General features: G+C 41.0%; 2 protein-coding genes across 2 annotated transcripts in view; one reads left to right on the forward strand and one right to left on the reverse strand.

The window, feature by feature from the left end:
• The window catches only part of LOC6620526, a 51,900-nt gene extending 44,554 nt beyond the window's left edge, over positions 1-7,346 (forward strand). Inside the window, exons 6-8 of the mRNA XM_002044693.2 lie at positions 5,681-6,300; positions 6,360-6,474; positions 6,529-7,346. Coding sequence (XP_002044729.2) covers positions 5,681-6,300; positions 6,360-6,474; positions 6,529-6,914 — 1,121 coding nt within the window. The 3' untranslated portion in view covers positions 6,915-7,346. The remainder of the gene's footprint in view (positions 1-5,680; positions 6,301-6,359; positions 6,475-6,528) is intronic.
• Positions 7,347-12,118: 4,772 nt separating this feature from the next.
• LOC116801497 (cold shock protein 1-like) lies at positions 12,119-12,807 on the reverse strand. The gene is made up of 2 exons (XM_032721523.1): positions 12,367-12,807; positions 12,119-12,311 (listed from the first exon to the last, which is right to left on the reverse strand). Exons 1-2 carry the CDS (start codon positions 12,730-12,732, stop codon positions 12,300-12,302), a joined length of 378 nt encoding a protein of 125 aa, XP_032577414.1. The 5' UTR covers positions 12,733-12,807; the 3' UTR covers positions 12,119-12,299.
• Positions 12,808-13,108: the final 301 nt, after the last annotated feature.

Raw genomic sequence — 13,108 nt, forward strand, 5'->3', positions numbered from 1 at the left:
GGAGGCTGAATTTCTATTCTATGCTTACAACGTTAATAGATAGCCATCCTGACCTCAGAAACATAGAAAAGGTGCAGCATTTACGATCATGTCTGAGGAACTCTGCCCTAGAAACCATTTGCTATGCTCTATCATTGGTTTTTCGTTCAAAAAAGATTTGAATATCGTCGTTTAGTATTCCAGGCAGTCAGGTGGGATGTAATAGAACATCTGATTTGCGTAGGACCGCCCTTCTTGCCATAAGCCTCAACCTCAGCAATGATTCTTGGCACTCAATTTATCACTGCAAAAGTTTTAAGAACCTGAACCCACCGATTGCGAGAAGAAACTGGCTCTTTGTTTAAATTGCCTCAAGGCTGGGCATCAAGTGAGGCAGTGCGACTCCAGCAATTGCCGTGTGTGCGGATCTAAGCACCACATTCATCTTAGAAACTTGGCCTCGCCTTCACAACATTAAAGATGACAGGCTGAAGAAATGTTTGCCTCTTACTCGCATCATGGCGAAGAGCCCTTTGAATTGCCTGGAACGTCTGCTGATCTTCTTGCACGGGATCTTGGTAAAGATTTTGTCATCTTTTGCTATTGTGTGTGCAGTTTGGTTGCCGGTGCAAATACAGTGCTTGTAAAATTGTTCACTAGTGTCCGTGCATTTTACATTGCCCGGTTCAAAATTCAGTGCTTGAATTATTAACCCGTCTCGCACGCCACCGTTTCCGGTTTCTTCTTTGCCTATCGCCAAATTCGTGTCGTTTTAGCTGTGCAAAAAAATTGACTTTGTGCGTCAACACACCCACATCATTGCTATTATGTGTGCTGTTTGGTTCTTCTCTTCTTCTGGTTCTCTATTTCGACGACCGAATGTGCCTGACCTGAAGCTACCAACCTTTAGTTTAAATTATACTAATACACAGATTTTATGTCGATGTTTTCCACTGTCATCGATAAAAACCCAATACTGGCTGACATGGAGAAGTTTCAACACCTCAAGTCTTGCCTAAGAGGTCCAGCTTTGGATGCCGTTGGTGCTTTAGAGGTTGGTGCAAATTACCCGGCCGTCCCGGGATTTGTTGGATAAGCGCTACAACAATAACCGGCTTAGTCTGACGAGTCTCACATTTCGGCGATCATGAACCTATCAAAGGTAGAAGGTTCATATTCTGTAAAGCTGCGTGAACGGTCCGACCAAATTAATCTGCGTTTACGGGCCCTTCAGAACATGGACACCCCTGTGGAAGTATCCGAGTGTATTCTCATTCACTGTCTTCTTCAAAAGGCCGACCGTGAAGCCCATCTATTATGGGAGGATGCTGCTCCCACTGAAAGGTTTCCAAAATTCAATGAATTTTGGCCGATAGACTTCCCATTCTCCAAGTAACTCGTTTTGGATGGATTGTCACTGGTGATGGCTCCAACCCTAACAAGGCTTCATCATTGACCATTCAATCAAATGCGCCTGAAATGTCTGATGAGGGCATCCGACTGGAGGAACTGGTGCGCAAATTTTGGGAGACAGAAACCGTCTTGAATTCCTCTCTAAGCGCTCAAAGGAAGAACTCGACTGCAAGGCCCACTTCAAGTCTATATTTTCTAGGTTTCCATCTGGAGAATAATCAGTTCGACTTCCTATCGACAAGCCTATCGCTGTTTTTTAAATCTGGAAAACAAACTTGTCATCATCGCCAGTTCAAAGAGAAGTATTCAGCCTTTATTCACGAGTACTTATCGTTAAATCATATGTCCCTGGTACCATTTACCAAAACTACTTCTGGATACTCTTTAAACGAAATACTAATGACACGCCCCACTTTGCAGCCCAAACTGTTTCACACTTCGTTACAGTTTCGAACCTTCCCTATTGCTTTAACTGGTGACATCTGCAAGATGTACCGATGTGTACCGATGTCAAGGAACCGGACAGCTACTTACAATTCATTTTGTGGCGTGACACACACCAGGAAAAAGTACAAGAATTTAAGCTTGATACCGTCACCTACGGAACAAAGCCAGCTTCATTTCTATCTGTCAGAGGCATGCAGCAGCTGGCAGAAGACGAAAAAACGTCGTTTCCAAATGGCGTTAAAATTCTTCTACAAGACTTTTATGTCGATGACCCCATCACAGAAGTTAACTCAACCGAAGAGATCATGCGACAGACCATAGGATTACTGGATAAAGGGCATTTTAAATTAAGAAAATTGTGCTCAAGTGATCTTGGTACTTTGAAGCAGATTCCTGATTCAGAAAAGGATTCTTTTCTCAAATTTGATGACGGCAGCGACATTACAAAAACTCTTGGTATCGCCTGGTATTCAATTTTGGATATTCTGCTATTCTCTACATCGCCCATGAGAGCAGTTGGTCGTATCTGTCCCGTCATAACAAAGGTTAAAATCCTGCTGCAAAAAATCTGGAGAGAAAAACTTGACTGGAACGAAAGTTTACCTTCGGCGATTCATTCCGCTTCCGTACCCAATAGCGTGGTCGAAATCCATAGATTCAGTGATGCCATTGACGCATATGGAGGATGCATTTACATAGTCTCCATGTCTCAAAGTCACCGAGTAGCCCACCTTTTCCGCGCTAAATCTCGTGTGGCCCCATTGAAGACCCTCACGGTTCCCGAATTGGAATTATGCGCGGCAGTATTACTGGCTCAACTAATGCGGAAAGTCATGCAGCTTGGCTTATTTTCATGCCCTGTTTATTGCTGGTCAGACTCTGCTGTGGTGCTGTCCTGTATTCGAGAAGAGTCTTCACGCTTTCAAACTTTTATTTCTAATCGCATCTCTTTAATCCAGGATCTGTCAAACGCCATAGAACGACATTATATTCCTACATATTCAAAAGGACAAATCGCACTGGCCAGAATCTTGTCTCTCTCCAAAGGTTCTCCCTAAGCTAAGGAAGAAGGCCCTCATCACTATCAAGACCCCTGCCGACATCGACATCCCAACCAGTTATAAAATTGTCAACTCTTGGCAAAAATTGAAGCATGTTTTTGGATACATGTTCAAGTTTTGTTATCGTATCGACAGTCGATAAGTAAAATCATCGAGCATCGAGCAATTGTCGGCGCTCGGAATGAGCTGAAGGATCTTAAGCATTTGTTCCTGAACACATCACATCAAACTGCAGTACATGAATTCTGTTTGACTGATAGCATTGAATGGCGATTCATCCCTCCTCGATCGCCGCATTTTGGAGGCCTCTGGAAGGCGGCTGTCAAAACAGCATAGCATCATTTTTAACGAGCTGTTGGCCCTGCCGTTTTGCCCGCTGATGACCTGCGTACGCTCATTTGATACATTGCTGCAATAATTAATTCTAGACCTTTCCTCTTTCAGAACACCCTGACGACCTTGAAGTACTAACGCCAGCGCACTTCTTAGGCACGGCCCCCTCGCCTTGTTTGCTGATCAACAAAATTTGAGCCCATTCCTTTTGGATCATTGGTAACTCCGTTTATTCCATGCCGCTTCTGATGATGATAGCAGCTCCCCCTCTTACTCTGCCGGATGGGTGGTTGGCTTGGATGAGGTCGTACCCGCTGATGCTTAACTGGGATCTGTGGCCGAAGTGGGTTTCCGAGGCGAGGTCGACATTGTTTGTCTTGACGTGATTCCCCACTTCGGCCCTACTCCTTTGCAGGTGCCATCATGCCTTCAAGGCGGGCAACCATTTCCATTTCCATTTCCTCTATTTGGCTGGGTTTTGGGGGGGTTTTGTTATGAGCGTATGCGACTCCTTGTTTGCGATGAGTGCATTATTGTAGCTTATCCCGTTGGTAACAGTTGGGAATAGGATGGGAGAAGGTATTTTGTTGATCACCACAGACCTGCCTTTGGGTGCAGCTTCTGCCTTAACCTTTTTTGTATACTAGGAATCCTCTATATGTCTGGGGGTCATTGGCGTGGCAGTGAAGGCAGTATACTTCCTCATCCTCCTTTTTTGAACACTCTTTTGAGTCATGAAGGCAGTGAAGCAGTATCGCTGGGTATGGCCAAAACCTTGACATCTGAAGCATTGCGGCTGAGTGGTGGAATCCCTTAAGGGAATTGCGGTGATTTTTGTTCTGGGCCACCAGCTAATCACGTGGTGCTGAGCAAGACCTTCGCTAACTTGCACAAGAAATGCTTCTATGAGAGCACTATGCAAGTTGTACTGATTACACGCACGGTTTATTGTGTACTGGCAGAGGTCTAGCCTTTGGGCTAGGCAGACACGTTTAATTTAACCGACTGAATTTTACTTAATTGTAATTACATTTTGGAAAATCGTTGATTTGTGATGTGTCAAATGCGTATACGTTGGTGACCTAAATTTGGAGCATACATGAACTGAACTACGTAAAGACGATTACTTCTGCCACAGTCGATTTTGTCGATTGAGGAATTCTAAAGCATTTCCTGGGTATAGAAAAGGAACGCGATGGTGGTGGTGGAACTAGGCTGTTACCACCGGACACAGATTTTCAAGTATAAAGCAATAAGGACAGTTGACAACTGGTCAAGAAAATGGTGTATCAGTCATTGGTTGGTTTACTGATGTATCTAGGGATGACAACCCGACATGATATAAATTCCGTAACAAACGGAGAGTCGACGCTCTAGTCCATAAGTCAGTGCCAAACAAATATTGCGTTACTTTAAAGCCCCTTCAGAGCTACAGTTGCACTACCACAAGGAAGATATAATGGGACAAGAAAGAATTCATTGCCATCAGAGGCTGAACAAATCAATGGAATTGTGACGCCAATAGACTATCTCTCGTCTCACAGGATACTCAGTTCTACTCGCCAAACGACATAATGCTAAATGTCTGGCTAAGCAGAAGAGACCGGGAACAGAATCCAGGTCGACACCTGCATCGGACGACAGTAACGACAAATCTACTGACGAGCTCTCTCGAAAGCAGCTTGAAGAATACCGTTCATTTTCTCTAGAATCTAGACATAATGGAAATTGATATGCCCTTATAGAGATCATATGCTGAAGAAGAAGCACAAGTAGAACGCTGACAATTAATTTCAGGATCGACACGGTCTGCAAGAAGCCTGGATGGGTATCTGATAGTTAAGGAACTTGACTATAGCGTTCTCTCTTGGTAGCTATTTATTTTTATATCCAAATAAAATATTTTAGAAACCTGTAATGTTTTCTTTTGTGATAAAGAGCTGGATGTTAGTTTTAGTTTTAAGACTTAAAAGCAGATAGCTTGCCGGGATAACAGCTGTCGGGTCACACAGCCGCCAGCTGCATCGCCAAAAACAATAAAATCTTATCGTTCGAAATCGCTACAAAAAATGGTCTTGTCATTGCTCGAAAATAATTAATAAAAAGCCTTTTAGCTCAACAACAGCTATAAATCGTTAAATTTCCCACGCCCATAACTTTGAACCCATAAGAGTAGAGACTCGTGTTCCGTCTGTGATAAGGTATTTTCAAATGTTTCGCATGCTTTCTGACAGTATATTTTAGGTGTGAAAGTTTTTAAGCCACTTTCATCAATTCAAAACAACTCTCCCTCACCATGTGATTCGATCATTTATAATTAGAACATAGTTTTATCTGCAAAGGTATATATAACTTTCTAGCTTTGTATTTCACGCTTGTTGAAATATGTAGCCAAAAATTGTGTATTGATCTTTTGTTATAAAGAACCTTCTTTATTATTTTCGTAGCTGCCGCAAGTGATTGGGGCAAAGTTTATCCAAATATGTCAGGAGATGGTGCTCTTGGTATGCTTATTAATCGAAAAGCAGATATATGCATTGGAGCTATGTACTCGTGGTACGAAGATTACACATACTTAGACCTTTCCATGTATCTTGTACGTTCTGGAATAACGTGTCTTGTACCAGCGCCATTGCGACTGACTAGTTGGTACCTTCCCTTAGAGCCTTTCAAAGAAACTTTATGGGCTGCAATTCTATTATGTCTATGTGCGGAAGCTACAGGATTGGTTTTAGCATTTAAAAGTGAGCAGGCGCTGTATGTACTGCCTAGCTACCGTGAGGGCTGGTGGACTTGTATAAGCTTTGGTGTATGTACCACCTTTAAACTTTTCATATCGCAATCAGGAAACAGCAAGGCATATTCACTGACAGTTCGTGTACTACTATTTGCCTGCTTCCTTAATGATTTAATAATAACCAGCATATATGGTGGCGGCCTTGCAAGTATATTGACAATTCCTAGTCTGGACGAGGCAGCCGACACAGTCCCCCGCTTGCGATTTCACCGATTACAGTGGGCGGCCAACTCTGAGGCATGGGTCTCGGCCATACGCGCTTCTGATGAGGTAAGTGTGTTAATGAAGAACACTATCACCTTAGTAACATACGATTCTTTCTATGAAAGGCATTGGTGAAAGATATATTGTACAATTTCCACATATATAGCGACGATGAGTTGCTACGCTTAGCACAGGACCAGCATGTGCGCATTGGATTTACTGTGGAGCGTCTGCCATTCGGTAACAACAACAATTAATTAAAGGAACCAATTTTATATTTTTGTTGTTCTGTAGGTCACTTTGCTATCGGAAACTATTTGGGGTCTCAAGCGATTGACCAGTTAGTTATAATGAAGGACGATATTTATTTTCAATATACGGTGGCTTTTGTTCCCAGACTTTGGCCCCTCCTCGATAAATTAAATACTCTAATATATAGCTGGCATTCGTCTGGTTTCGATAAATATTGGGAATATCGAGTTGTTGCCGATAACTTAAATCTGAAGATACAACAACAAGTTCAAGAAACAATGACAGGAAGTAAAGATATTGGTCCGGTCCCGCTCGGAATGTCAAACTTTGCAGGATTTATAATTGTCTGGATATTAGGATCAGCTATAGCTACATTAACTTTTTTGTTAGAGCTAGCACTAACTTATATTTTAAAGGAGATGATTTAAATTTTTGAGCTAATAGTTTTTAATTCTAATTCACCCATATTTCTAAAACAATTCGATCACTCCTAGTATTATTTGTATATTATTTATATTAAATGGAGTCCGCACATATGTGGTCTGACACATTTGTTTAGTGCGCGGTTTAAAAAATGAAATAGGTAACCTGGTAATAAGTATGCGCCAGCACGACAAGTAACTTCAGAGAACTTAATAAATTAGAGGATTTTATGATATGGTTACCTGCGTCTTTACCCTCCCTACGTAGACAATGGAATGGAAAAGTATTATTATCCCCTATACAATTCCCAAAAGATTCTTAACACGTAGAACGAATACAACATAAGTGCTCTATTTCAACAGCTTCTCATTCAGTTCAGTTTTAAATATTTAAATCCAACAAAATATTCACTATTAATAAATATCATATTAAATGTACCATAATACTTAAAATGAAATATTTACCCTAAAAGCCCAAATTGACAAGTGGGCAACCATTAGAGAAACGGTTTAATATAAAATGTTTTCATTGCTTACCCACGACCTTTTTCTTTCCATATGATGTGTCCATGTTATGTGTTCCTCAAGGTACTAAGGCATAAGTCGGTGAGGTTTCGGCTGTTGTTATGCGTACTATTATCGAAATTCAAGCGTCGGGGTCACCATTTAAGCATCCTTGTTTTGTACCATCTAATATTTTTTATTTTATTTTCCAAAATGTCGTACGATTCTTATACGTGTAGCAAACTGAAATGTGCTTTCTGATTGTGCTCCTAACTTGAATTGTCTTGAAAGTCACGAGAACTTCTTTAAAGTTTGTAGTGGCGACTTAAGCTGTTATGTAAGAGCAATCTGAAAGCTCCTGATAGACAAACTTCAGGAAGCTTGAGCTTAGCTTTGGGATGCATCAGCGCCACCACACAAATCCCAATGTTCGACTGGAGAGAAATTACGAACAGAACTCAACATAATAATAAAGGAATTTATACACCGGGAAAAATCATGGAAGCTAAATAGACAAAAGTAAATATTGTGAGGAGTCTTAAAACTCCCCACAAATCTCGTGTAGGGGAGTGGCCTAGCAACAGCCGCGATGCAAAGCGGAGAGACCGTGAATTAACGGTACCCCGTTAGGTCTTGGACTCAAGCGGGCCAAGGGCACAGGGGTCGAACGGTAACGGTGCAGATGTCGGACAGGCACAAAGAAGACGCACCGTGAAGTAACAGTACCGCTCTGGACCTTGGACTCGAGTTGACCAAGGGCACAGAGGTCGACCGGTAACGGTGCGTGCACAAAGAGGACGCACCGTGAACTAACGGTACAACTGTTGGACCTTGTACCCGAGCGGGCCGTGCCCAAAAGGGGAAATAACGGGATCCCCGCGGCCTATAAAGGGACGGCGCAAGTGCAGCTCGTGGCAGTCAGTCTCAACACGCGAGGAGTACGTACGCGAGGATAGACGAGAAAGTACCGGCGCGAGTCGCGCGGTCAGCGCGCAGTCGGAACGGGGTCTGAAGGCGGAGGAGTATGTGGACGCCGAAAATGAATATACGCACTTAATTCTTTAAATAATCTCACAATCCCTTTAATCGACTTTTCTCTTCAAGCGCACGCCACCGAATGTCGCGTCTCGCCTATTCCTCTTTGCTTATGCTCTCTGCAGTGTGTATGCGTTTTTGAGTGAGCTAGGTATACATTCTTATCTCTTAATGCTAGCTTATAAGTAAGAGCGAGATAACAATAATATTCTTATTCCTAACGGGAATATGATCTGCCACTATGGGCTTCATACCTAAAACTATGCTACTACATGGTACAGTGGGCCTTATGAGTGTTCATCCTACCACAACTCGGCCGTCCTGACTAGCTGATCCCCTGATCATGGTTTACATTGATTGCTTAGTTGTATGATGAATTCTTTTACTTAATTTATACATATGTACATACTAAATTAATCTGTTATTATATTATTATTATTGTTTAATTGTGTCTTCGTTTATTTTTCTTGTTGCCTATCCAATGCTTAATATTTTGGATGCTCCAGACACCTTGGTATGGGTTACGAGATATCTGAAAACCTTCTACGTCTTTTAACAAGAATCTGTCGTTTCTTAATACTTTAGATATCACATATGGGCCTTTACACTTTGGAATCAATTTTCTAGAGATGCCTGCTGTACTGTCGAAATTTTTTACCATCACATAATCTCCTTTTTTGTATTCTGATGGCTGTCTGGCGGTCTTGTCATAATGTGTTTTATTATACGCTTGAGCCTTATTTTGATTATTTTCAACTTCATTTCTAATTTTTGCCAAATCCCTATTTTCTTCAGTATTTTCTAATTCCTCTAGTTTTTCTTTTAATTCGTCTACTATTTTTCCTCTTTGCTCTAAACCAAAAAGAACTCTGCTTGGAGTTTGTTTGATGCTGCGGTGCTGTGTATTATTTAAGACGTGCTCAACTTTATCTATTACTGTGTCCCAATATATGCCTTTCTCTGGTTGTACCAGTTTCGCTATCATTGGACCTAGGCTTCTATTGACTCTTTCAACCTGTCCGTTTGCTTGGGGTGAACCAGTCGCAATCTTCATATGCTTAACATCGAACTCTAACATAAAGTCATCAAATTCCTTGGATGTAAAACAACTTCCCCTATCTGAAATGATGCATTTAGGCTTGCTGTATGCTCTAAAATAGTCCTTCAGGGCTGTAATGACTTCCTTTGTATTAGTGGTCTTTGTGGCGTATAAACGTACGAACTTCGTGAAACCATCGATGACCACAAAAATATGTTTTTTGGATCTGCCTGAGTCGACTGGGCCGTAATGATCGATATGTATTAGTTCAAACGGTTTGCTGCCCTTCGGAATGCAGTGTAGAAATCCTTCCTTGCCTGTCTTAGGGGAGAACGCAACACATTTTAAACAATTTTCTATATGGCTCAAACATTTGTCTTTGGCATTGGGAAACCAATAAGATTTAGAAATAACATTTAACATTTTGTCTCTACCTATGTGTCCGATCTCATTGTGATATTTATATAGAATATGATCTTCCATGTCTGTGGGAACATAAAATAAAAGTCTGCCGTCGTTACATTTTCTATAAATTATTCCGTTTCTCATTTCGAACAACTTATGTTCATTTTTTTCCAGTAGTTTCTTGATTTCTTGAACTTTTTGATCCTTGCCTTGGCAGATTAGTAAATTGTCTTCAAACGTATTTGATTCCACTATCAAAATATTCGTGCACCTACTAAGAGCATCAACATGCTGCATCCTTTTACCTTCTCTATGTATGAGCTCATAATCGTAGTTCTGGAGCTCTAACGCCCATCTAGCTATTCGCGGATTAAGTTCAATCTTGTTAAGCGTCAAAGTAAGAGAATTACAATCAGTTATAATTTTAAAGCGTTTTCCGTACAAGTATATTCTAAACCTTCGCAGTGCGTGAATAATTGCCATTGTTTCCAATTCGAAACTGTGATATTTTGCCTCAGCGACTGTTGTTCGCTTTGAAAAATAAAATATTGGGTGTAAGTTTCCATCCTCTTTTTTTTGACATAACACCGCACCGAAACCAAGAGCGCTTGCATCACAGTGCAGTTCTATTTCGTCTTTGAAATTATAAATTGCTAAGACCGGTGCCTGCACCAGCTTTTCCTTAAGAGTTGAGAAACAGCTCATTTCCTTTTCTCCAAATTTGAATTTTTCATTTTTTCTCAAAAGGTCATATAAAGGTTTCGCTAATGTTGAAAAATCTTTAATAAATCTACGGAAGTATGAACATAAGCCCAGAAAACTTTGAACGGCTTGTATTTTGTCTGGAACTGGAAAATGCTGTATGGCCTCTATTCCTTTGTCATCCGTCCTAATGCCTTCACCATTTATAATGAATCCTAAATATTTAATATTTGTCTGAAGGAACTCACATTTATCCATTCGTAATTCCAATTTATTTTGAGCTAATCTGATAAACACTTCCTTTAAGGTTTCTAAATGTTCCTCCGAGTTCTTGCTGGCAATCATGATGTCGTCCATGTATCCAATTACTTTGTTATCCCTTATAAGATCCTCGAAAATTTTGTTTACAAACCTTTGGAACACTGCCGATGCAGTTTTTAGGCCCATTGGCATTCTGAGAAATTCGAATTGCCTTAACGGTGTAACAAATGAGGTGTATTTAATTGATTCCTTATTAACGAATACGTGAAAATAACCGTTTTTTAAATCAAGCTTCGAAAAAACTTTTTTGTTGACTAGCTTGTCTAAAAGGTCATCGATAAGCGGTATCGGATAATTGTCTTTAATTAAAACTTTGTTCAGCTTTCTAAAGTCTATACATAGCCGTATGTCTCCTGTTTTCTTTTTGACTAAAACAATTGGTGAAGCATATTCTGATTTACTAGGTTGAATAATTCCCTCTTTTAAATAGTCATCTAATAGTTTTTGTAATTTTTCTTTTTCTGAGTAGGCAAGTCTTCTTGGGGCGCAGCTAAATGGTTTTGACGTTTCTAAACAAAGTTTTATTTCGCATTTGACTAAATGCTCGGTAGGCTTATTAACGCTCAAGTAGTTGCGTTTAATAATCTCCTTTAACTGACTGTTTAAGGCTTGGTTATTGTTTTCGCCGCATATGAAGTTCATTTGCTCATCCTCTAAGTGATCAATGCTACAAATTTCTCTAACAGCTTCTTCATAACTGGGCACAACCGCAGCATAAAGTCCGGAATCCGTCGTAAAGTTGGCTAAAGGCATAACTGTTTCGATGGCCGTTTTGCTACCTGCCTCGTTAACAGCTTGACTAACTATACTACTCGCTTCGTTGCCTGTTTTATTAACTGTCTTATTAACTGTTTCATTATCCATTTGACTAACTGTTTCATCAACCTCTTCGTTAACTGGCTCACTAACTGTTTTGCTAACTGTCTCACTAACTGTTTCACTAACTGTTTCACTAACTGTTTCGCTAACTGTTTCACTAACTGTTTCACTAACTGTTTCACTAACTGTTTCGCTAACTGTTTCACTAACTGTTTCACTAACTGTTTCACTAACAATATAACTGACTGTTTTACTATTTGCTTTTCTATATCTTTTACTATCGACTGGGTTGACCGTTATCCTTCCCAAGGCGTCTGGATCCAGTTTAAACTGGAACGCTTCCATGAAATTTCGTCCAAGAACTACATTATGACTCATAGACTCGTCTGGGACCACGTACAAATAAAAATAACATTTAATTTTTCCTTTTATAATGTAACATAAGATTTTTCCATGTATTGTCAGTTGGCTTTTATTCAGCCCGAAATAGGTTTCTGAAGCGGATTCTAAATTAATTTCCTTGGATACATTGCTTAATTTTGTAAACGATATTGGACTCCCTGTGTCTATGAGGCATTCTGTAATTAATGGGATTTTATATCTATTCTGAAAAAAAATCTTGACAAGTCTTACATAATTGTTGATATTGGCGCTCTTGCGCTCCGGGCATTGTCCGACGAAGTGTCCAAATGCCCCACAGGCATAGCAGGATCCGGGCTCCCTCTTTGGCTTGAGACACTCCCTGGCGAAGTGTCCTTTGGAGTTGCAATTGGCACAACGTAAGTCCTTATTGGCTGCACCTCCTCCAGTAAGGCGCTTTGATGAACTGCTTCCTGTTTTTTGCTTCGGCAGACGGACTTCCGAGAAAGCCCGCAGAATTTGCATCGGCTCGGAGAAACACTGTATGCGCGCCTGGTTGCGCAACGCTGGTGCTGGGATTCCTTCAATTATGTTTTCCAGGAGCTCCTCTAGATCGATGTTGATGTCGTTGGCCAGCATCACCTTGTCCTCGAAGTAAACAGCAAATTTCTCATCCGGATGCCATTCGCGTTTTTGAAATGCGTTCCTCAGTTCCCCTTTTCACATCTTGACCTCGAATGTCAAAATTAACTGTTCGCACAGCTGGTCGGTCGCTTCTAGGATGCGTGTGGCGCTTGCGTGCAGCCAGCGCTGTGCGTTTCCTTTTAGTTTGGCAATTAGCAGCATGTGCATGCATCCGTCGTCCAAATTGTAAATCTTTCCGATGTTCTGAAACTGCGTGACCCAATTGCGCGCACATAAGCTGCCGTCAAACTCCATCGTTACCTCTTTTGCCAAGGCAAGCGATGTTGCAGGAGATTCCAGAAGCTTGTTTACATTTCGACTCTGGTGCTAA

Source organism: Drosophila sechellia, chromosome 3R (genome assembly GCF_004382195.2).
Source record: "Drosophila sechellia strain sech25 chromosome 3R, ASM438219v1, whole genome shotgun sequence".
Lineage (NCBI taxonomy): Eukaryota > Metazoa > Arthropoda > Insecta > Diptera > Drosophilidae > Drosophila > Drosophila sechellia.